The sequence below is a fragment of the Cyanistes caeruleus genome, chromosome Z (genome assembly GCF_971803275.1).
Source record: "Cyanistes caeruleus chromosome Z, bCyaCae1.hap1.1, whole genome shotgun sequence".
NCBI lineage: Eukaryota > Metazoa > Chordata > Aves > Passeriformes > Paridae > Cyanistes > Cyanistes caeruleus.
The window spans coordinates 79118566-79142694 of NC_141732.1; the positions used below are offsets into that span (position 1 = coordinate 79118566).

The following is a 24129-nucleotide window of genomic DNA, read 5'->3' on the forward strand; positions in this document are numbered from 1 at the left end:
TGACCACCTTCTTATTTTTTTTTTTTAAATGAAACAGTCTGCACTATGCAAGCACCATTTTCTAAAGAAAATCATAGCATTGGAGCTCTGGTTCTCCAGAAAAGGGCAGTATAATATTTTTGGTCATTTTCTTCAGAGAATGCTGTTATTTGATGAAATTTACTCTACTGAAACAGAGGCAATTCAAGATTCTTCAGAGAAAGATAAACAAGAAAGCAGCTCTCAAATCACAACTTTAAAAAGTGACATTTCTTTCGACATATATAATGCTGTAATTATGTTCTTTTATGCAAATTAATCCTATTCATAAACCAGAATTTAAGAGTTAGAGGCATTTCTCTCAGAATGACCTACTGCAGCTTCTTGTATAAGAATGGCAAAAAAGGCCCAGTAGATATACTGGGAAATGACAGGAATTATTAAGAAGAAGAAATAAATATAATAAAGAATAATGTGTTTATATTAAAATATTTAAAAATATTTAAAAATAAACACATCCATATACAACTCAAACCCAGACCTTCTTTTTTCCAAGCTAAACTCACTTTTTAGCAATGGTGACTCCCCAGCAGGCACTAATTCTCGGACAATCTGACCATCGTCCTCATTTTTGTCAAGCCATCTGGTTTACAAACAGAAGTAAGTTATCTTTGAATAATTAGCGCCTGTTAGACCTTTCAAAATATACCCTGGCTTCACACATAGCCCATATCCACACTACAGTCAAAAAGATACTTTTTTAAGGGCTCTGTATCTGTGCTATCTTAGCAGGGACTTGACCAGACCATACGGCAGCCACATTTTAAATCTCCATTTTTCCAAGAAGAGGGACTGTGAGAGCTCTGCTCGCAGTAGATAAGCATCTGCTGTGATGTCCATCTGTCTGAAAAGCACAAACTCCACAACCACAAGTTATTCCTGTGAACAGGCAGTCTTAGTGTCTTGAAAGCACTGACCTTCGTTGACCACAAAGGCTTGCAGCCTCTACTACTAAAGGTAGGGGATGAATTATGTTATTCCCATTTTCAGGGCTGGGTATCTGCAGGCAGCTGGCATCAGCAAAAAGGAAGGATTTGCAATGTTTCTCACCACTAAAGATCCAACTAGGCTAATTAAGAAGAGGAGCTGGGCACAAAGCAAGCTGTAGCATGATCTCAAGGGAAGAATATCTGAAATTAAAATCATCGAATGGTTTGTGTTGGAAGGGCCCCTAAAGTCCACTCAGTTACAACTGCCTGCCATGGGGAGGGACACCTTCAACTACCCCAGGTTACTCCAAGACCTGTCCAATTTGACCTTGAACACTTCCAGGGGTGGGGCAGCCACAGCTGCTCTGGCAACCTGTGCCAGGGCCTCACCACCCTGATAGTAAATAACTTCTTCTTAATATCTAATCTCTCTGCCCTCCTTCGGCTTAAGATCATTTCCTCCTTATCCTACTACTGCATGCCCTTACCGAAAGTTCTCTCTTCAGTCCCCCTCCAAAAGTCCCCTCCCGAAACAGAGGGGAACTAACTGCTAACCTGGAAACCTTCACAGCTGCTCCTCCTGCCTCAGGGGTGAAGGGTTTGCAGCCTCAACCCCATCATGCGCCCTACAGCAACCATTGCATGATAACAGCCAAGGCCCTGGAAGAGGTTTCTCACCCTTCTCTTCAAACCCAGACTGCTGCAGTGCTCAGTATATTGCTGCAAGCATCTGTTTAGGGTCAGGTTTCCCACAGTGGTGCTGTGAGAGCGGGAGCAGTTTCCAGAATGCCCATTGTTCCCAGGAACATATCTATCTGCAGCAGCGCCTTTTGCAGCTAAAAATACTGTTCCAAAGCAGCAGGGGCGAGAAAAGGACAAATGAGCACTCTCTGGCGGGTCATGCAGAGTATTTAAATGGCTCCAGAGCCAGGAGGAGTGAAAACAAATCCCCAGAAACTGTTTCTTTTTAAAGGTGGCCACACTGGACCACAGCAGACCTGGTTCTGCACATCTGTGCCCTGTGAGCTTCCCACAGTGTCACTGTGGCACACACATTGTCCTTGGCTGACCAGTGTGCCTAAAAGGAGGGGAGCTCACTTCCCATGGAAGTTTCCGTCTTTGACTGTGACAGTGAGTCAGCTTGCATGGAAACCAGAAAATGACCCTTAGAACCAGGGTTTGGGGACATGAACAAAGAGCTGCTGGCAGCTGGATCAAACCTAAGCCACCTCGCTGGTAAAAAGCCAGCACAGCTCAAAGTCATCACCCGTTGGACCAGATATTTTGGAAGTCCCAGGATGGTGCCTCTCCACTTCATCCATCTGAAGGAATATTACATTTTCAATCTTCTCCCCTCTCTTCCCACCCAGAGGAAAATAATAAGCACAAAGAAGCCATGCAAAAAAAAAAACAGCACCAGGAAAGAAATCCAAACATGAGGTAGAGCCAGCCAGTCCTGGAAGCACGAGCAGCAGTGTTCTCATGCAAAAGGAGTGCACAGGAGTCCCATCATCACAACGACACACAAGCCCCAGCTTCCCTCTAAGCTTCAGGAGGTTGTTGGGTAAGCACTCTACCCAAATTCTTCCCTTTCTCTCAGTAAAGCAGGTGGTCTTGTGCAGGTGGGCTTGGACAGGACCAAAAGCTCAGGTGGTCAGCATGAAGATGAAGAACACATGAACATGTGATGATCACATGAGCACCACGTGAGGGCATCTCTGATGTGGTGTGCCTCAGAGGAGGCTGAGTGGTGTAGTGGGATAGAGGAGCAGAAAAGTCTGTGGGGAAGACCATGAAACTGGTGACAAAAATTGAGCAAAGGTAGATTGCAATAAGAGCATGCTATGGCATCACGTTGTCTTGTTTATTGGTGTTTTGGGGCAGGGGTGGGATGGGGGTTATTTTACCTGTTAAAACTGGTCCTTAATACCTTTGTCTTATGTAGTTCTTGATGCTGGCTCAGGTTTCACATCCTTGGACAGGTATCCAATGGCTAGGGGATCATATCATCCCAAAAGTCAAGATGCTTCTGTGTACATGGATGTTAACTGGGAGGACCCACAAAATTCAAGCCTGAATTCCACCACCCCAGGACTATTGAACTCAGCATGACCTTCAGAAAGGCAGAAGCTCACAAGGTAGACACACTTCTACTCTGCTTCTGTTTTCTGTGCCCTGCTAGCTGCTGTTTCTGTTGCCAGTGGACATGCTGCTGTTTTCTGTCACCTTTGCCATTGCTGACATTTTTGGGGGTATCTGGGATAAATCTGCGTGAATCTTGCCTGCACTGAGGTGGCAGGATAAAAATACATCCCACAAGAAACAGATCTCTGTGTGCAGCACAGCAAATGCTAACTGCTCCAGCAGTGAGGACAGAGGAGAAAAGAGAATCAGAAAAGCAGGACATGCCCTGAGATAAAGAAATTCCCTCCAGTGTTGGTAGATAGTGATGGCAAGAGACAGAGGATATCTTCGACTGGAGGAGGAAGAGGGAGGTTTATCAGAAGTGGCTTTAAAGCTCCTTGTGCTGTTTCAGCCAGGAGAACAGCCAGGAGTGGCAGAGGCACTGTTTTCTCGAGAAGATTAGTGACAGAGGAAATATCTGGATGAGCAATGCCACTGCATCCCTTCCTTTCATTACATATGCATCAATATCCTAATTTCACTTCAGTGTAATTCCAACAGCATATCACTGAGCAGCAGATTGAAAACAGGGGTTTATAGTCTTACCCCAAACACAAATGGATAGACACATCTGGCTGCAGAAAACAGAATATTTCAGTGCAGTGCCATCATATCCCTAGTACAAAAGACATGTCAAAATCTTTTATTTTATTAGAGCTTCTGTGTGATTTCAGTGAATGTAATTCACATGCCACTGTGGATTTTGCAAGGGTGTAGCTGTGTCCTGTGTCACATCTCTGGTTTTAAAGAGATGCTTTATGACCAATATAACTCAAAGAGGACAGAAATATGACATGAAAGCCACTTCAGAATTTCTAGAGGATCAGAGAGTCAGGTGACCACTGGAAAAAATACAATATGACATCATATATAGCATTTGAAACCCAGGCTGAATGCAATTATAATGATTGGCACATCCATTAGACTCAGAGGCACATATGTATTTGTGTGTGCCTTTAAATATAACCTATATACAAAAATGTGTAAAAAGAGATAGACATTTCAGTTTATTTTTAGGCAAGAAAAGGATGTTTCTCTGGCTCTTTTGTAGGATGAATATTTTTTGGCATTTGATAGAATAAATGTTCTTTCACAGGAGTCTCCTAGTGCATCATCCCATTCATGGTCTGTTGTTCTTCAGAGAATTAGCAATGTTCCCTTATGCTTGTGCTGGAGAAAAATTAGGATGGTGGGGGCCATATGCTTAGAAAAAAAAAAAATTAATGACATATCACTGAAGATTTCAGTGGAGTTGTAATGATTTATAGCATGTAAAATTCTATCCTATCACGAACTCACGACTTAGTCTGATTGAAAATTCATTTTTGTCTGGGATATAAATATAATAAAAAATAGTCTGTTTTAGAGCATGTCAGCTAGTCCATTCCTGGACTTCCAGAGAGCTTTAAGGAGAAAGTGACACCAGAAGAACTCAGTTCTGATCTTCAAAAAAGTTTGGCTCCATTTCCGTGGCAAAAGTGGAACTCCTTTAATTTTGAGTTTTGCAGCAGTATTCATCATTGCCATACCTAAACCACATCAGGTATTACAAGCTCAGTGATGCCACCGAATGATTCAGCATTCAGTTCCTAAAAGCATGGATGTTATGTGGTCATTCAAGGGAGGAACAGTACTGCATCCAAGTGATGTACTGGTAATTCTGCAAATAATGCTTGGGGAAGTAACTTGCATTTACTTCTTGCAAGCACGCATCAAATGACTGCTTTAAAAATCACTGACTCTAAGCCAACTGTTTAAAGAGTTGAAAGCACAGGCCTGGGAGTCGTTATTTCTCGATGCTCTTCCTGAATCTGACACAAACTCACAATTAATCCACTTAGCTTCTCTTTATCTCTGCTGGCTCCCTTGTACAACAAAGACAGCTCTTCTTACAGAGCTCTTATGATTACTGAGTGATAGATGATCCTATGGAGTTGCAGAAAAGATTTCAAATTAAAAGGCAAAACATAGTCATGTATAGAAATATGTAAATAACAGGAACAGGGAGACTTCAACAAGTTCTATGCAATGAAGATCTATAAGGGTATGTTAAAGATATCAGTTAGAGAGGAAGCTGGTTAGGCAGCTTTTTGATAATCTGCTCCCCACGTGTCTGGAAGCCCAGTTTTGCACAGAGGTAAGGAGCTTGTGGAGCTTTCTGCACAGGTGAGATGTGTTTCTGCTGGAAGGCATTTTTTCCCCTAGCTGACTCACAGGAGCAGCTGAGTGTCACAAGGTCAATAGAGTAGCTTTCAGTATGAACCCAGTAGCGAAAGGTGTTTTCTGCAGACCATAAAATTGTGCTGTGTAGAAGAGTGGAAGTTAATCAAGTCTCAGAGATGAAGGCAGTGAGAACAACATGTCTACTGGCCAAGCAGAAAGAGACTCTTCCCTGGTGTAGCCCTTGGGTGGAGTCTCTAACTAACCTCACTGGCACTGCCTCTTCTTGGACAAAACTTCTTTCAACGTCTTGCCCCTGAAGAGGTGGGTGAAGCAGGACTCCCTGAGCTTCTACCAAAGCAGTGAGGACATAAGCTGTCCTTGGCCTACAGGAGTGGAGGGGAACATCCAAACGCTGCAGGCCATGGAAGTGTCTATGCCTCACGTGGAGGATGCAGTGGGTGAGCACCTTCGCCCTCAGATCTCTCCAGAGTCCATGACGACACCCGTACACTGCGATGATGCCTCAGTCTCTCGGGAGACACGGGCACCAAAGGGAATGAGAGGGAGCAGCTGTCCCTGTGCTTGATGGCGATCAGTCATGTCACCTTCTCAATCTGAGAGGAAAGGGATAATGCTGGCACAAGGACAGCGAATAAAGCCACAAGAGCAACACTGATATCGCTTGGGAAAAAGAGACATTTAGAAAGATAAGAAGAGTGGAATTCCATCGCTGGTGACCTGAAGCCTGAAGGTACACCATGAACATTTAGGGGATAAGGTCTTGGGTTTTTCTCTCTGTCCTCTTCCTGTCCCTGGCCTAAGGGGAATGCCCCACTGGTGTTCCTGATCCACAAGTGCAAACTGAAGGCGTCACTGCGAGCTGCTGGAAGACACCCAGTTTAGCAGTCACATATGGAGACAATTCCAAAAGGAAATCTCTAAAATGAGCCAGCTGCTGTGTGCAGTGACACACAGAAATATCTCTGAGGAGACTGAGCAAAACAGCCCTTCACATGGACACTTCATGTCCAAAGAAAAACCTGTCTAGCTTGCTTGCTTAACTCAGTAAAACATATGGTTGTTAAATATGAATCAAAAGGCAGCAATGACTATGTGGTTGTTTGTTCTCTGAGAAGGGAGAGAAGGCTTGCTTTTCACAACCAACATGACATTGTATCTGCTGCTCCGTGCTGTCTCCCTGGTGAATTTGCTCTCTGATGTGATGGGGCTTTAGCAATGCCAAGAGGCTGGGGCTGGCTCCTGTTTTGTATTTGGCTCCCCTCATTATAGCTGAGTTCTTTCAAGGGACAAGTAACCAGCTCAGAGGCTTTACCTATGTCTTCAATCTTAAAATAATTGTGTTTGAGTTTTACAATCCCACTTGTCCCTGGGAGATGATTTTTCAGAACATCATGGTGTTGTTAAATGGAGCTCACCGTATGTCCATCCTACATGGTGGACATCCTGAGCAGATAAGCGGGAATACACTGGAGTTAATCTTTAATGTTTTCACCTAGCTCTCCCCAGTTTGTGCTGCAGTGCTGAGGCAGACCCCCAGTTAGTGCCAGGACAGATCATGCATCTTGCTCCCCACAGGCAGCCTCAATACAGCACATTTTTTTTTTGGCCACTTGATTGTCTAGAGAAGAGAAGACTAGGCTAATAACCCACCCACAGGGGTAAGCCACAGCCCTCTGCCCTGCCACTGTCTCTATCTGCATGATATGCATTTCCCCTCATGCAAGGAGCTCTCGAGATGGCAGCACAATAATTTTGCATGCTCCCAACACAAAAATAGCATCCCATTTCTGCCAGAAAGATGGGATGAGCATGTGAGGGACTGGAACCTCGTTACATGCAGTAACACCAGCAGGTTGCAGAGTGTGTTTCTGCAGCAGGCAGTTGCACTCGGTGTGGTACTGGAAGGTTGCATTTTGTCTTTTGGAAATTCTCTGCATTACTGAGCTAATTGCTGAGAAGTTCACAATACAGATTGCTGGTCATTTGGTAAGGGGAGTTAACTATATCTTAAACCTCCCAAAACACACTCTTTGCTTTCAGGCTTAGAAGAAAAAAAAAAAAAAAAGAAAAAAAAAGAACAAATGAATAAATGAAAAGGATTAAGCTGTGCTCAGAAAATTCGAGTCATGGACCAACAGCTAGGCTCTTCAAAGTCTGGCAAATGCAGAGACAGAGACTTAATTTGCAAGCATTGTTTCCTGTACCTGTAGCAGGGGAATTCCACAGCCTCACTTTCTGGCTGTCCTTCTTCCCTCACTATCACTTTGGCAAGGTACCAGCCACTGCTTCCTCCTTTGCCATCATGCCCTATCCTCACCCTCCTCACCTGCTTCAGCGTTACTGCTTCAATGAAGAATTCATCAGCCTTTGAGGAGGAGAATAAAAAAGGTAAGGCAATATTTCTCCTTAAAAGCAAACAAGCAACTCAAATTTATTATTGCAATCAAACCAACATCATCAGCGTGCTGCAAGATAATTCTTCACAAGATGAAGGAGAAAGTACGAATTTACCAAAGAATAAAAAGCCTGAATATTTGTGATAGATGTGCAAGGTTAGATTTGTAAGCATATGATCCACCAGCATTTTAAATCTGCCATGTCATTGCACGCCCTCCACAACTGTAGAAAAGAGAAATAATTTGATTATTAAGAAATTCATACAGGAAATCCACATTCAAACCCCTGCTCAGATATAAGCTTTCTGAGGAGTCAGAAGCAGGTCACTTCAGACCAAATCTATGGAGGTGTCTGGAGGTACAGTTCAAAGTCGTTACACTGTGCTAAAGTCAGACAGCACAATTTAACCCCATTTAATTTCCTGCCATGCCAGTATGGGCAGGGCTGCACAGGGGTATGTCCAGCTGCTCCATGAGTTGTGTTTGGAGGGTAGTGTGAACCAAACCCAGCAGATAACCACTCTCAATACCTCACAAGAGACATAATGTCTTTTGTTCTGTTTTGTTTTGTTTGTTGTTAGTTGGGTTTATTTAGTTTTGTTTGTTGATGCTTGGGGGTTTTTTGCCTTTCATTGGTTCTTTTTGTGTTTTTGTTGTTTTTGGTTTTTGGGGCTTTTTTGGATGGATTTTTTATTTGTTTGTTTTTGGGGTTTTTTTATTTCCCTGGAAATAGGCTCAAATAACCAAGCTACAAATCAGCCCAAGAGATGGTCCCTCAAGATCAGAGCTCTGTTACCCAAAAGCTGACTGTCACCAGCAGCTCCTGATGAATGAGGGAAGAGAAATGCATTAAAAGAGTGAGCTACTCCTCTGGGAACCAGGCCAGGCAAAAGTATCTGTGTCCCATGTACAGATGCACAGACATGGCACAGGCATGGTAAATACTGGGTGTAAACACACATCTGCAGTGTACAGCCCAACAAGGAGACATGACTGCTGTGGATGCCTTGCTTAGGTCAGAAGAAAGATAACCACTAATAACCACTATCTTTGGGCTGTTCTTCATCTCCCAAAAGCACTCATGGTGGTAGCACACATCCAGCTAGCTCCCAGGAAACATGGTGGCAAGGCATTATTTAAGCAAATACTGAAATTTATTAAAATTATAACAATTAGGTCATCATTCAGGTCTCCAAACCGACCTTCAGAATGAAGACAGCTAAGCATTTTGCCACTGATTAAAGTGTTAATGATGGGCTTACATATGTCAATGCTACCTACACACTCAAAACTGCTGAATTGGGGATTTAAGGCATCAAAACCTCACTGACTCAGTCCAAGTCAATGTAATTTAATTCATTAGTCCTGATGCTCACCTTACTTATTAATGGCTGATATAAATTAATGAGTAAGTAACTAACTGGAACCACAACAGGGCAAACACCTAATTTAGAGGCATCTTTAAATCTTACTTTCTACACAGGCTGTTAGTTTGCATCTGCAGGCAAACTTTTAAAGTTAAATTGGTAATCAAGGTACTATTGGTTTAAGTGGCTGTAGATTAGAGACCGTACTGACTTAGCAACATTTCTTTTTAACAGGGTATCTGAGTTAATCAGTGTAGATATACTCATTCAGCCTCTTGAATATATGAGCTTTAAGTCTGTCAGGATCAATTCTCAAACAGCTTCCCATTCATTCACCAGCTTTCAGCTCCTCGTGCCAGGAGAGCAGTTTTCCACTAATAGACTCCAGTTTGGTTTATGTCATCTGCATACTACTAATCACATCATTTGATTGGCGGAATTATTTTTCCCTTTTTATCCTCCTTCATGCAAGTTAGCCTACAACTTATTTTTGTGAATAAATATCATAGAATCATCACAGAACCCTAGAATTGTCTGGGTGGGAAGGGACCTTAAAGGGACCCGACATGGGCAGGGACACTTTCCCCTAGACCGAGTGGATCCAAGTCTCAGCCAACCTGGACTTGGACAAGGATGGAGCATCCCATAAAATAGCCATTATCTGTGTTTAAAATATTTGTATTCTCTGCAAACCAAGCATCTTTCTTTGGAACTGCACTGGGACAGTCTTCAGCACCAAAACATGACTCATTTTGCTGCCATTTTGGCACAGGCTTCATCAAATGACAAAATGCCATCCTTTACATCTTGGATCTACCTTTTAACTCAAACATCTATAATGTCAATGCATAGGCAAAGAAAGATGTTTGCAAAGTCCATTTATGCAAACCTATATATAATTTAGAAGCAGAATGGACTCTCACAGTGTATAATTGCCATGTTTCCACAGACAGATCTTGGAAGCACAAGAAATTGTGCTTTTACAGAAGTTCTTTTAAAGTCTAGAAGAGCTCAGTGATTTCAGTTGAAGAATTGGAAATTCTGGACACTCAAAGGCAAATTCAAAGTGCTAATGCATATTTCAGAAGCCTAAATTCAATGGTCTATTTTGAAAACGTGACCTCTTTTTATCTTCATTTTTTTTCCACTCTGAACCTTCAATCAAATAATGACATGAGAGATGAGAGAACTCTGCAGAGTTCTGTGATCAGATTCTCAAAATCTCCTTCTGGAGATATTGATTACAATTTACCAGTCTAAGTTGGACCCTAGAGATGCAAAATTGGATACATATTAAGTAGCACGACCCCATAGATCAGATCAGCAAACTATTCGCTTGCTGATACTGCCAATGCTGCAAGGGCTTTAACTACTCTTCAGCTTCATTATCTCCAGCTTTACAGGGAATAAGCTCTGTCTTCATTTCAGTCCATTTTCACCCCCCTGCATTCTGGACTTGGACAGACAAAAATATATTGAAAATCAGCTTGAAAATAAGACATAAAATTGAGTGCAGCATGGTTGAGGGAGACTGGAGTATCTGTAAAGGAAACATGTTAGGCTTTGGGTTCTGACTTTCACATTAAATAAGATGCTTTTTTCTTCCTCTGCCCCAGGGAGCCAAATTTTTTGCTATATTAGATGGAAGGAAAAAGGCTTTATTTTATTCCTGGAAGATTTCCTGGAAGCCTTCCCCAATCTGAAGATGCAATTTCAGCAGTCAGAACTTAGATGGGGAGCAAACCAAGAGACTCTTTCATGAGCAAACATCAAGCAAGGGCACACTGTCCCCGACCCAGGCCTCCCTCCAGCTGCAACCTGTTACGATGCTCTGTCGACAAGATTTATTTCTCCCCACTTCCCCAGCCCAAGCTGGCAAGGAAATCAGCTGAGTTTACAAACACACATTAAAAAAAAGAAAAAAATTAAAAAAATTAATAAAAATTATAAAACCATCACACTCTTTATAAACCTTGTGTAGAGGTGCTGCTGCGTGAACTTACGTTGCCTTTCTCAAATTTATTGACGGTGTTGATGCAGTTGTAGAGGACACGCTCGCCCGTGTCCCCCTGGTCGCCGATGAGGCAGACGAAGACGTTGGCGTCGGTGCCACTCCCGCTCACCGTGCCCGTGCACACCGTCACGCGGTACTTGATCACTGGGGAGACACAAATTAGCAAAACAACCCCAGCAGCAGCGCCATTAATCGCTGTTTCAATTTACTGCGCCTTTTTTGACAGGCTTGTAATTAACTTTAGGCGCTGGTACTTCCAGCTGGCACTTCTGCTGATGTATTGACTTGTACGCTCCCGCGTTACCACTAGGAAAAGGGGAGGGGAAAAAAAAGGCTGAAATAGAAAGACCTGAAGCATTGAGAGAACCCATAAAAGTCCTCCAACGAAGGACATAAAAATCATGGGCCTTTCAAGGAAAACCTCATGAAGTGGAGCGCCCTGTGTCCTGCTACTTCCCCCTCTGCCTTCCCAAGATGGCCCTGGGGGTGGGGAACCCTGCAATGTGCGTGGAGAAAACAACATCTTCAGCATCCAGGGCCATGGCAGGTAGATAAGAAGAGATAGAAAGGCACAAGAGAGACCTGAGGAATGGGCTCTTCATGTTGGATTTACGGGACAAGACAGGCTCAGTTGGCCCTATCCCCTTGGGACAGTTATAATCATAGAATCATAAAATCATTACATCAGAAAGGTTGGAAACAGCCCCCCAAGATCCTCCCTCCAAGAGTCCAAACTTTATGCAGCAGGTTGGATTATCTTGCCTGCTTTTCACCTTTAAGGTTGTCATGCATTTTTTCTGGATGGATTTTGATCTGCCACATTCCTCCCCTGACCATGGCCTCCTCTCTGCCCTCCCTTCCCAATGGATGAAGGATTTATAGGAAGAATTATCACAAAGAGCCAGCCCACAGACCAGCTTTTGAGAGAGATCCCCTTTTCTCCAGCGTGGGGGGGGAACAAGAAGCAGTGCTCCCACCCTCCCTCCAAAATCCACCTTCAAGCCAGACACAGAGGTGCTGCATCTCACCTCTGCTCAGCACAAATTCTCCACACAGGAAAGTGCCTGAGCGAGGATTCAAGCTGTCCTCTCCACAGCTGATTAAAAATACATTTCAAAACCAGGTTTATTTACATTTTAATAACATCTGCAATTACAATTACTCTTCCTCTTCTGAGAAACTGCTCCACTGCATGCAGATCACCAACGTCAGAACCAGAAATTTCAGGAAACGGGGGACTCAAGGTCTACAGAGTGTGGGTGCTTTGGTGGAAAGATGAAAAATCCCACTGGTTACCTCGAGATGTTCTGCTCTCCTAAAATTTCCCTCTAAGTAGAATTAATTCTTGTTACACAAGGTCAAGGCAGAAGTGGCTGCTCCAGGAAGCCAGGGCAAAGTTCTTCAGCTTTTCTTAATTAAATCTCAAGTTCAATTAAAAGAATAAATAGTTGGGATTGCTCATACATACTGAAAGATGCATATGCACACACCACTGTGCTGTGCAACTTACTATATATTTATACATACAGCTGCATAAATTTGAATATAACTAAATAAAACTTTAAAGCCCAAAATATGATTGTCAAAATTTAGATTGCATTTCAACTAAGCTTGCTTTCCATGAATATTCCTCAAACCTTGCAGTTCACATTTTAAGGGAGAGAGGAAAAAAATCACAAATTTTAAAAAAAAACATTAAATAAACAACAAAACCCAAGCCCTGGAAACTATTGTGCTGTGGCCAGATCTCTCCCACTTCCCACCATAGAGAAATCTGCTCCAGAAAAAAAAAAATAAAAAATTAATAAAAGGCTGGGATTTCTCAGGCTTCATGCAGCTAATGATGCACACAGAAAATACTGCAGAGAGAAAGTGCCAGAAAGAGAAGTTAATTGAATTGCATCAGTCTGCCTGTGCATCTCTCACACAAAGAGGGTTTCTTTCTATTCAGGTCCTAAGCAAGCCCCTGCACAGAGCCTGTGGCTCTCACCTGGCATGACTTCAGTCACCAGAGATCCCTCGGCGGGGAGTTCCCGCACGATCTCATTGTCCTCTTCATTTATATCTAGCCAGCGGCCGCAGTTGAATGTGTATTTTTCTTTTGTCAGCGTTTTCAGCAGAGTTACCTTCATTAAACCAAAACACCACATGAGTTCAGAGGCTTAAAGGCAAAAAAGCAACAAGATCCTGACAGGTTTTTTGCCAAGGAGGCAAGAGTAGGTAGCAGCAGAGAAATAAAACACATTAATAATAAGACCGTCCAGCTCGTGCACTGTAGTGATGCATGGAGCAGCCTGCCACAGCTGATGGCTGTTCTTTCCTCCTTTCTCCAGTCACTCCATGGCATTGAGGAACTTCTGAGGGATTCTGTGGCTCTGCAAATGGCTCACCATGTGCACCCTACAGACCCAAAGAGCGTATCGGGGATGGGGCCAGTTCTTGCTGATGAGAATCAATGCACTGAGAAAGAAAAATAAATAAAATGGCAGGAACCATGAAAAAAGATCTGCAGTAGCTCCCAAAGGAGTAATGAGCAAATAAGGTGGTGCTCTGCAGTTGTCTGTTGAAGTGTGTAAATCGAAGGTATGACGGTGGACTGTCAAAACCACAGGTGACAATAGAGAAAGCAGAGAGGGATCAGCTGTTCCCTCTTCTGCCTCAAGAAATACAGAGCACCAAATGATGCCTGTGTAAGAAAGTTCTAAACAAAACAAAACAAAACAAAACAAAACAAAACAAACAAACAAACAAAAAAAGACACAATCAACCTGTGAAGTCCTTGCCAAAAGCTATTAAGGTTGCTGAAAATTTAAATGTTCGGGGGGAGGCTGGAAACTTTGAACTAATAACTGGAAAAATAAACCTGCTAAATGCTTTCTGTTTGGTAGATCAGTTTAGGAAATAAGTGTCCAACTGGAAATAGTAAAAAACTGAAAGAATGTGAGAAGGAAGCACCATAAATGCTTGTCTTTTTATTTTTACATTTCTAAAACCACGGCCTTATGCGACACAAGAGAGAGGATGCTGGGCTCGAGGGACTTCTGGCCTGACCAGTGTGGCTGTTCTAGGTTCTTGCGACAGAAAATGGAAGCCTGACCCAACATGAAGCAAACCAGAATGTGGAAGGACTAGAACAAAGCATCACTGAGGTTTCATCTAATTTCTTAGGTGCTACAGGTGCTGGGATTCATGTGCCATGAGCCTGATGCATCCAGAAAACATCAGACTGGGCGTATATAGACAGACTGATTTTCGTCAAGTCATGGAATCATAGAATCAATTAGGTTGAAAAAGGCCTAAAATGCATCCAACCACAAGAACATCAATTAATTTCATGCATCTTAATCAGGTTTATTAGACAGTTTGGCCAAAAAGGGAATCCTAGACACACTCTAAGGTACCTCTTGTCCTTCCTGAACATAAGTTTTCTGCAGGAAAATTAGATAGGGAAATATACAGCTGTGGAAGGTACAAACATTCTTGGTGATCATCTGTGAAGAAACTATAGGGATGATTGCAGTGGCCCAAAGTCTGACCTGCAATTTCTTTGAAACAAAGAAAGAAAAGGGCTGTCTGCCCCAGCCAGACACTTTTTTGTGTCTGTCACCATGTGGTGGCAATAGCAGCACTTGATGCCCTCCTGCCCCTGGAGATGGGTGTTGGCAGTGGATGGTTCCACAGCTCCATGACAATGCAGGAGAGCAAGATGTGTCAAAGCACCTTGAAGGAGAGAAAGAAAAAGCTCCAAGTGGTAAACTGTGGCTTATCAACACACTTATTTAGAGATGCAGAGCAAAGCATGTGTTTTGTTAAGCACGGAGAATGTCATCCAAGATATTCAGGAGGAGCAGGGGTGAAGATCAGATCAGGACTTGCTGTCCAGACAATCCAGGTGAGGGGTGACAGCACAGTAATCAATGCTGATAGAGCAAAGGATGTGTGAGTGAAGATTGAGCAGATCATCTTTGTCATCTCCCACACAGCACAGGGCTGCTCTCCTCTGCACATCTCCGTGGCCTCCTCCAGCCTGCAGGAGTTCACCCCCCATCACAGGGCTGTCAGCACTTCAGGGCAGGGGATGCTTCACTGTGCAATCTCTGCTGGAATCAGGTCTTTTGTTACAAGCCATCAAAGGACTTGGTTTGCCTTTCTGTACAATAGTGGTGTCTAAGAATAGAAAGTTTTCTGGAGAGCAAGGAAGAAACCCCTGGTAGCAGTGAGACGAGTGCATCACTTGTCTGATAGGAAAGGTGGGAAAGTGGGATTTTCACCATCAGTCTGGGCTGTTGGGAGCTGCCTCTCCCCGTTGGTCTCATTTTCCACACACAAAATCACACAATCATTTGGGCTGGAAAAGCCCTCAAGGATCATCAAGTCCAGCCCAGGCCACCACTGACCCATGTCCCCAGGTGCCACATTCACACAGCTTTTAAATCCCTCCAGGGATGGAGACTGCACCACTGCCCTGGGCAGCTGTGCTGGGGCTGCACAAGCCTTTCCACTAAGGGATTTTCCCTAATATTCAATCTAATCCTTCCCTGGTGCAATGCTCAGACCATTTTCCCTTGTCCTCTGACAAGGCAGGCATCTCAGAGCACTGCACATCAAGCTCAGCTGCCAGCAGGGGAACACAGTGACCCAGGACTGGCACTGCAGACCTCTGCCACCAGCCTGGCTTTCCAGGTGTACCTTCCCTTGCTGTCCCCTCACCTTATTCAGATGCCAGCCAGCAAAGGGATTTCTTTTCTCGTGCCATATCCGAAGCTTATAAAAGGTGCCGAGATCAGGAAGCTCTATCTGTAAGCGGGTAGAAAAGGTGCAATGTCCATTTTTGTAAGTCAGCAAAGCACACAGACAAAGGGCACCTCTGGACATGTTTCAAGAGGTAAATCAGAGAGAACTCAAAAATACCAGCCTTTTCCCTGTTTTGGGAAGACAAGCCATATCCATAGGGAAGTAAATCATTTGCATCACTGTCAAATGGAGCGACTTCACCTCAACTTTAGAAGGATCTAATAGAGTAAAAATCTCATACTGATGACTTTCTGCCTGGGATTGAAGCTAAAGCCCTGAACAACAAGACCAAGCCATATCTGCCACTTGCACAAGATTCATACCATGAATTTGTCAGTCTGTCCAGTTTCAAAGTTGTCTGAATTGTTGTCTAGCTTCATCTCATCTGACTTCCCTTTGTCTCCATAAATCTGGAAGAAGATGGTGGCATCTGTTCCTGCATTTTTAATGTCACTTGTCCAGATCCACAGAGACCAGGGGTTTTCTAGAAAGAAAGGTTAAAGATACTTGCTTTAAAATGTAATTTTTATAGGGTGACCTGGTGAAAAACATAACTATCATTGTTTCCCCTGGTAGGTAGAGAAGGTAGGATGAATACAAAGACCTTTCATCCTTTTCTGCACAAAAAAAATCAGCTGCTGCATGACATGCAGGAATAAGACTGGAAATATAATTCTGAGATTTCATTAAAAAAGAAAATTAGAAAAACATAAACAACCTCTTCTCAGGTGAACCATAATCTCTTGTTATACTCTACTGACAGGGTAATGCAGGGGTGTGACCCAACCCTATAGTTTCAGTTCTTGCCAAAATACCTACAACTCAAGCTTTAAAGACCATAAAGTCAGGGAAATATTAATCTTCCCTTCTGCCAGTGAGAAGGAGTCTCCAGTTACTTGTGCACGGTGCAATGCAGCTCCAGGTAGCTCCTAAAAACTTGTCTGATCTGTGTATGGAACAAGGAGAAAGGCCACAGATGTGTTATCCCCTCATCCTGAGATAAGCAGCCTCCCAAGACTGGACTAATTATCCCAAAATTGCTTCTTGCAGAATGGTTGTCTCAAAGCCCACTCAGGTATCCATCCCTAGTGAGGCTGCATCATGTGGGACAAACATGCTCAGAGCAGTGTAAAGATATTTTCCAAAAGATTTTAAATTATTTAAGTGCCTAAAATTGACACAAATTCAGTTAACACTTTTTTCTTTTTTTTTTTTTTTTTTTTTTACTACATGACATACCCTAAGATTGTGGCCAATATGCAAGATTTTTTATCTCAAGTCTTCCTCCAACATTTTAACCATAAGTCCAGTCCACCTGCAGCAATCTTACATTGGTTTTCATACCAGAATATTTTTGTGTATATAAGGGTGATATTATTTCCTCTAAAGAGCCCATCATCTGCATACTTTATTGACAATAATGTGTGTTTCTGCCGGCCTTGCAGCACCTACGGGATAGAGAACAGCCTTCTTCCCTCACTCAGACATCAGCTGAATTATTAACAAATCTTAATGAGAGAATTGCTAACCCTTTTGGTATGCCTGAGCCCACACTAGCACAGCTTGACCTTCAGAGCCCAGAATGGAATATAAAAATATGATGACATGCATATAAATTAGATTTTTACTGGTCTACTCAGTGTTTGACTGTATAAAAAAGAGACATGAGCTACTGGAAAAAAAAAAAAATGAGGGGAAGAGGGATCTCTCAGAAAAAGTTTTGCCCCTGTTTTAATAATACACAAAATGTTCATGACCACTCCTCTCTGAAAAGCACCAGCAAGTTTTAGATGAGCAGAAATGAAACAAATTCTGTGGAAGGCATGTGATGGAGAAGCCTGTTTTCCCTGGGGAAAGCTGCAAGTGCAATTCAGACACCAAAGTCTGCTCTCATCTGTCTGGTTTGGCCTCCCTGACCTCTTGCTGAGGGAAAGGAGGAGTGAAGCATGCACAGAGGAGGAAATGGGACCTTGTACCAGGATTAAATGCTGATAGAGGGCTGTTAGGGAGAAACCACACCGGGGGAGATGTGGCTGAGCTAGGGCTGCAGCTGCTGGAGAAGGCCAGGCATTTCCCCAAATAACCATCATCATCCTCCCAGGGATTGCTGGGCACAGCCGTGGGCTCTCATCCTTTCACATCGAGGTATCCAAGCACTTAGGAAATTCTCAGAGCCAGGGCAAATATTCCCCAGGGCACAAACACCAGGGAGGACAAGACCTGGCACAACAGTTTCCAGGATAACATTCAAGATAAGGAGAGGAGGGAATAAAAAAACCCCACAGAATAAATACAAGCTACATATGGAGCTGCAATCTGCTGCGGGAGCAGCTTCTGGATGCTGTGCTGGGAAACGTTTCACCATGGATACCCCAAGTGAGGCTCAAACCAGCTTTGATCTGAAGATCTCTACAGAAAGGGACAGTCCTGTATGCACAGGGAGATAGGCGAGATGACATAATAGGTCTTTTCTAACTCCGAGTCTTACACTTCTATAATCTGGCAGCTAAAGGTCACAGATTTCTCAAGGCTAATGCTCTCTGTCTATCTCCTGCACTGCAGTGGTGAGGGAATTAGCCTGTCAATAACAATCAGAGATGATAATAGGGGGTTAAAGGTTGCAGATGCTTTAGCTAAATGGACCGAGCTGGAGGTGCAGCGTGGTTACAACACTGACTAACATTTAGATAAAGCTTATTCAAATGAACTGCTGTTTAAGCGGGAGCCCATCCGAAGCACTCCCGGATTAAACCGAGCCTATTATCCTAATTAAAATATTCTGTTTACAGGCGGGTGCCGGCGCGGGCCGGGCAGCAGCGATATGTGTTTGGCTTGGTGCAGAAGCAGGCTGGAGATGGAGCGTGCGGGGATGGATGAGCAGCTCCTCCCAGCAAACCTGTGCCATTGCCTCCCTCTAGAGAAAAGGCTCCGCATCCAGCGCGCTCCTGCCTCGGGAAAGCGCTTCTTGCAGCTGGACAGGGCTCAGGCCTGTCATTCCTCTAAGGTCGGGAATAAAAATAGCTGAAGTCAGCAGGAAGAGTTTTGTTTTATTTTCCATTCCCCCTCTCAAGGCTTCTCTCCTTATTATGTTTTTGTTTTCATCTAGAGTAAGAAAGCTTTGCTTCTGTAGTGAGGAGCAACGTAGCCTGGCTTGTCTGCAAAGATGATGTCTGAGGCAGCCCTAAGCCCAGTGGACCTTAAGGAAATGAGTATAATTCTTCAAAATATTGTAGGAGTTTAATTACACCCCTAAAGCAGTATTTTCAAATCTGCAGCTCATGCCCCAACATCTGAAGGACGTGGAGCAGCTGGAGCCAGCCCAGAGGAGGCCCCGCAGCTGCTGCCAGGGCTGGAGCCCCTGTGCTCTGGAGGCAGCCTGGGAGAGCTGGGGCTGCTCCCCTGCACAAGTATTCAGGCTCCAGGGAGAGCTGAGAGCCCCTGGCAGGGCCTAAAGGGGCTCCAGGAGAGCTGCCCAGGGACTGGGGACAAGGCCTGCAGGGCCAGCACCCAGGCAATGGCTTGCCAGTGCCAGAGGGCAGGCCCAGCTGGGATATTGGCAAGGAATTGCTGGCTGGGAGGGTGGGCAGGCCCTGGCACAGGGTGCCCAGAGCAGCTGGGGCTGCCCCTGCATCCCTGCAGTGGCCAAGGCCAGGCTGGACAGGGCTTGGAGCAGCCTGAGAGAATGGATGTCCTTGTCCATGGCAGGGGGGTTGAAATTAGATGGCCTTTGAATGTCATTTCCAAACCATTCTATGATCCAGTGACTGAATCCACTTGAACCTCTCCCTGACCCTGGATATACCCATGTCACTCAGGTGATGCTCAGGGGACCTTGTTGGTGGGAGAAGGGGTGATGGTCACAGGAGGCTCCTGGGCACTTGCACTTACTTTTCAGCCTTTTCTGGCGTAGGGACACCATTTCGTAGAGTTCCCGCTCTATGAGACCGTCCCCTTCATCTTCATCCAGCCACTTCCCACATGGGAAGGTTTGCTCAATCCCAGTGAACGGGCAGTAAACCACCACCTGGGAAAAGAGATTGGGAAAGTGAGATTGAATATTCTGCTACTGGCAGCCCACAGGACCTTGGCACTGAAAACCTAAACAGAGCAAAGACAGAGCTGGAGATCTTGGTCCTGCTCTCAAAATCAGCTTTTCTGGACCAATATGAACCAGACTGGTTTCAGAAATCCCAGTCTGGAGTACAGCTACGACTCATCTGTGCTGTTATTCCCATTTTTGCGGCAGTACATCACAATGGGTCAGCCAAGAGGTGAAACACCAGGAGGCGAAGGGGAGCAGGCAGGGTGGCTGCAGCAGCCAGCATCGTGTCAGCACGCAGCACAGGCCCTGCACCATGCCAGTGCACAGCAGGGCTCTGCAGAAAACAAAGGGTTCAAAAAGCCCTCAAACATCCATCCTAGGGTCCATCCTAAGCTGATTTTGCTTGCCAGGTAAACTGAATCTCCTCATAGCTTAAGGGTAGGCAACTGCCTTCCTCTCCACCCTCCCATTTCCTCCTAATGACCTTGTACATGATCTAGTGTTGTCACCAAAATAAACTCTCCAACCAATTTGCTGGGTTGGAAAGAAAAAAATTACTTTATTAACAATGCTGGATGCATGGGAATTTAACCTAAAAGCATGAGCAGCAACCGAAAAGACCACACATGAAACTAATACATATTTGTCGCATTTCTATTACATATTCATTACACTTCCTGAATACATGAATATATGCTTATTATTTCCTTGAAGTTATTTGGATAAGAGTAAGGGTCTTTTGGGGATTTTTGGTGGTCATTTGGGAACATCCCATTCCTCCAAATTCCCTCTTATGGTCCTGGATGGATCTTCTGGTGAATCTTCCTTCCTGGAGAGTATCACAAACATGTGTCCAGGTTGTGATGCACTTCTCTTTATCATTCTTTGCTCTGGCACTCCATCTCTGTTCTCAAAACGAAGATATCTACCAGTACATATTAATCACTGGCGGAAGCAAACAAGGAAGCGCTAGCTGGCACAAAACTCATTAGTCACAGATGCAGGGAGTTAACACAAGGCCACATTAATCTCTGGCATGTGTACTAAGTACTGGGTGGTACAAAACCAAACATTACCCACTGATATAGGGATAACAGACCATGTGCTGAACTTACAAGAATTTTCCAACATCTTCCTCCACTGCTGCATAGAATTCTTCTCAAAGAAATCTAAGTTGTCGGGTAACAAAATTGCATATTCCTCCACTGCCTCCCCATAGCAGCTGAGGTCAGCCACTTTCTATTGGGCTTTGGGTTTTTTAAAATCATTATTTCTGAGCCCTCAGAGCAGCATCTAGAAACTTTAGGGAAGTCTGAGCATAGATGATAACTTTGAAACGCTCAGCACAATCCAAGGCTGCATTTCTGTCCAGCCCCTTGGGCTAACATCTGAAGGTGCTTTTGGAGCTGAGCAAACAATAATCTCTATCTTTGTGACTGCAGAGGGGCAATCAACCCAATTAGCGAGTGACTGACTTATGCATCTAACACGCCTTTGAGGCAATCAGCTGCTCCCGTGTGTGATGTATAATATTGCCTTGTTAAACCGGGGATATTGCCTTCCAAACAAAAGCAGATTTGTTTTATTTATTTTTAAACCATTCTGGGTTGTCGGGGTCAGGTTGTGAGTGGGGAAAAGGTCTGACAGGTGCCTTCAGACAAATCTCCTGGCAGTGTTGGTCCAGTGTTCGGACTCCATGACCTCAGAGGTCTCTCCCAACCTGAACAATTCCATGAGTTTATGATAATTAAGTCTCACCTTCTCACAAAACCAGCCAGAGCTGACACCACAATTATCATGCCCAATGGTGACTCTACTGAGAGGGCTGAGAAGGGCAGCTATCTCCACATTGAAGAGATCTGTCCTGGCACGTTCAAATTCACCCCCTTCCAAGAAAATCTTCCCACTGTTCTTTAAGCCTTTGGAACCGTGGAGAATTACGTGGATCTTGGAGTTGGTGCCGGCTCCTCTGATATCTCCTGTCACTACAGCCACATTGTACACAATGCCTGGAGGAATCAGAAGTTTGATTAGGGAAAAAAGAAGGGAGGAAAAGAGTCTGAGAGTTATGGCTTTGATTGGATTTATGTCGGAGACGCTATTGATTTCCCACTGGTCTATTTTAGCTTCTGACTTACACACAATGCACTGTTTCATTTGTTTTTGTCTCACACATAATTCTGAGAAATATACATCTACCTTCAGACTGCCCAGGAGAAACAGGCATGGGGTGACAAACTCCCTGTTTGGGCCTCCCATGGCCCAATGGAAAAAAAAGAGTTTTCTTTTTTATTCACTCTGTGGTGCTGATTAAGTGAAGAAAGGCAAGAAAATTGAATTGGCAACTAAGTAATTTGATTTTGAGAAATATCAAACAGCAAATATGTCTGAAAATGCTGAAAGGATGGAGAAGTGTTGCATTAAACAGTGATGGCAAAATCTGCAATACCACAAAACTCTGAAAACTTTGGGTTTACTTGTTCTTTAGCCTATAATGCTAAAGCAATCAGGACCTCCACAGTCACTGTGAGAACCCACAGATCTCAGCAAAATAAGGTTTGGGAGAGGCATCAGCCCAGCTGGAAGAAAGAAAAGTATTTCTTAGAAGAAACCTATTTACATAAAAGTGTCACTGGGGGGTTTTTCCTACCTCTAGCTCTTGGTCTAAGAATGAAAACACTTCTTCCCACAAGTCTTACATCACAGAAAAGCAAATCTTAAATCTGTCTCATGTCATCAAATACACACCTAAACACTATAGCAGCATGTAGAAAATACCTGAGACCTAAGCTACATTTTTTGATTAAATCAGACAAAAATTTCTATAGGGACTTGGGATGAAGCAAAAACTTCAGAACTCGCTCTCTTACAAATAATCCTCCCTTTGAAATTTGCATTAAAAATTGTACTCAAGCATGCTTTACTGTTGATATATCTTCAACAAAACTCCAGAGAGCAGAAAAATAAAATACACAGTCATGAATGGTAAAAGACAAAGGAAGGTTTTTGGGATTAAATTAAATTTCTTTCCATTTTCTTCCCTTGATTTTTCCTAACAAGCATCCTGCAGTGAGGGATCGGCACCCAGACCACTTTCCCTCATGCACATGCAGGGGGGAATACGAGGACTGCAGATGTTGAAGACCATACAAGGAAGTAAAGAACTGCTGTTACATGCATCATCACAGTGTTTGCCTTCATGTTATTAAATACAGGCAGAACATCCAAATAATTGTCCATATTATCCAAATAGTCTCTTGCCTCGTGACAAGTTCTTTTATGGACTTTACATCCAGGTTTCTTTTAACAGAGACATAAACTTCGGTTGTCTTTGCTTTAGCCATGTTGGATAATAAAAAAGACTGGTTTAGGGCTCAGCACTGTGTTTCTTGTTTTGTAAAAGGTTGTTTAGTTCCCCAGACAAGAAACTGAAGTACAATATTCACTGCTTTGTGCTTTTGGAAATAACAAACACTTTGAGTGCTGGTGAGAAATTTGCTGAAGGTACAAGCTGTATCTTTCATTCCCTGCCCATCAGCCCCTTATCCAGGGCCACCAGGTGATAAACCAGCATGTAGGTCCTGCACAGCTTCACAGGTGAGACACAAAGGTGGGAAATGTGTTGGCAGCCCAGGAACCCGCACACAAAACACTATCACCAGCAGACGCCTCACTGCAGGTTTCCCTGAGCATAAAGCATTCAATTTTCTAAAGAAAACATGGCTAATAGACTTAATTTCCCATTTCCCACCACGGATCCGGCTCATGATTTCACCTGTGGCTTCAGTGCCCCCAACAAGAATGTCCCTCTGTATCTTCCCGTCATCTTCGTCTAAAGCGAACCAGCGTCCAACTGGGAACTGGTACACACATTTATTGCCAATGTCCTCAATGATCACCTAAGAGAAAAGAGACACCACGTTGAAAAACAGCACAGGAAAAGCAAAGGTTTTACACAGCGGGGTGGCAGAAGAGCAGAAGCTTAATGGACACACTCTCACTCGGTATTTAACATGTTCAATACTGAAGCAGATCCCGCTCCACTCCCTAATTAGTACTGATAGAATTTCAGACAATCAGTGAGCAAAAACCCAAGTTTTTCTTTTCATTCTTTTTTATCCAGAACCCACTCTGCATCTCTCGTGGTGTACGAGACCAGATGTCTCTGCTATCAAGACCA

General features: G+C 43.8%; 1 protein-coding gene across 1 annotated transcript in view; it reads right to left on the reverse strand.

Annotated features, from left to right (window-relative positions):
* The window catches only part of LOXHD1 (lipoxygenase homology PLAT domains 1), a 122747-nt gene that overhangs the window by 78469 nt on the left and 20149 nt on the right, over window positions 1-24129 (reverse strand). The window contains exons 5-13 of the mRNA XM_086869818.1: window positions 23725-23848; window positions 21708-21958; window positions 19796-19931; window positions 16231-16391; window positions 15824-15910; window positions 13104-13239; window positions 11103-11257; window positions 7541-7701; window positions 546-622 (exon numbers count right to left, since the gene is read on the reverse strand). Coding sequence (XP_086725944.1) covers window positions 546-622; window positions 7541-7701; window positions 11103-11257; window positions 13104-13239; window positions 15824-15910; window positions 16231-16391; window positions 19796-19931; window positions 21708-21958; window positions 23725-23848 — 1288 coding nt within the window. The remainder of the gene's footprint in view (window positions 1-545; window positions 623-7540; window positions 7702-11102; window positions 11258-13103; window positions 13240-15823; window positions 15911-16230; window positions 16392-19795; window positions 19932-21707; window positions 21959-23724; window positions 23849-24129) is intronic.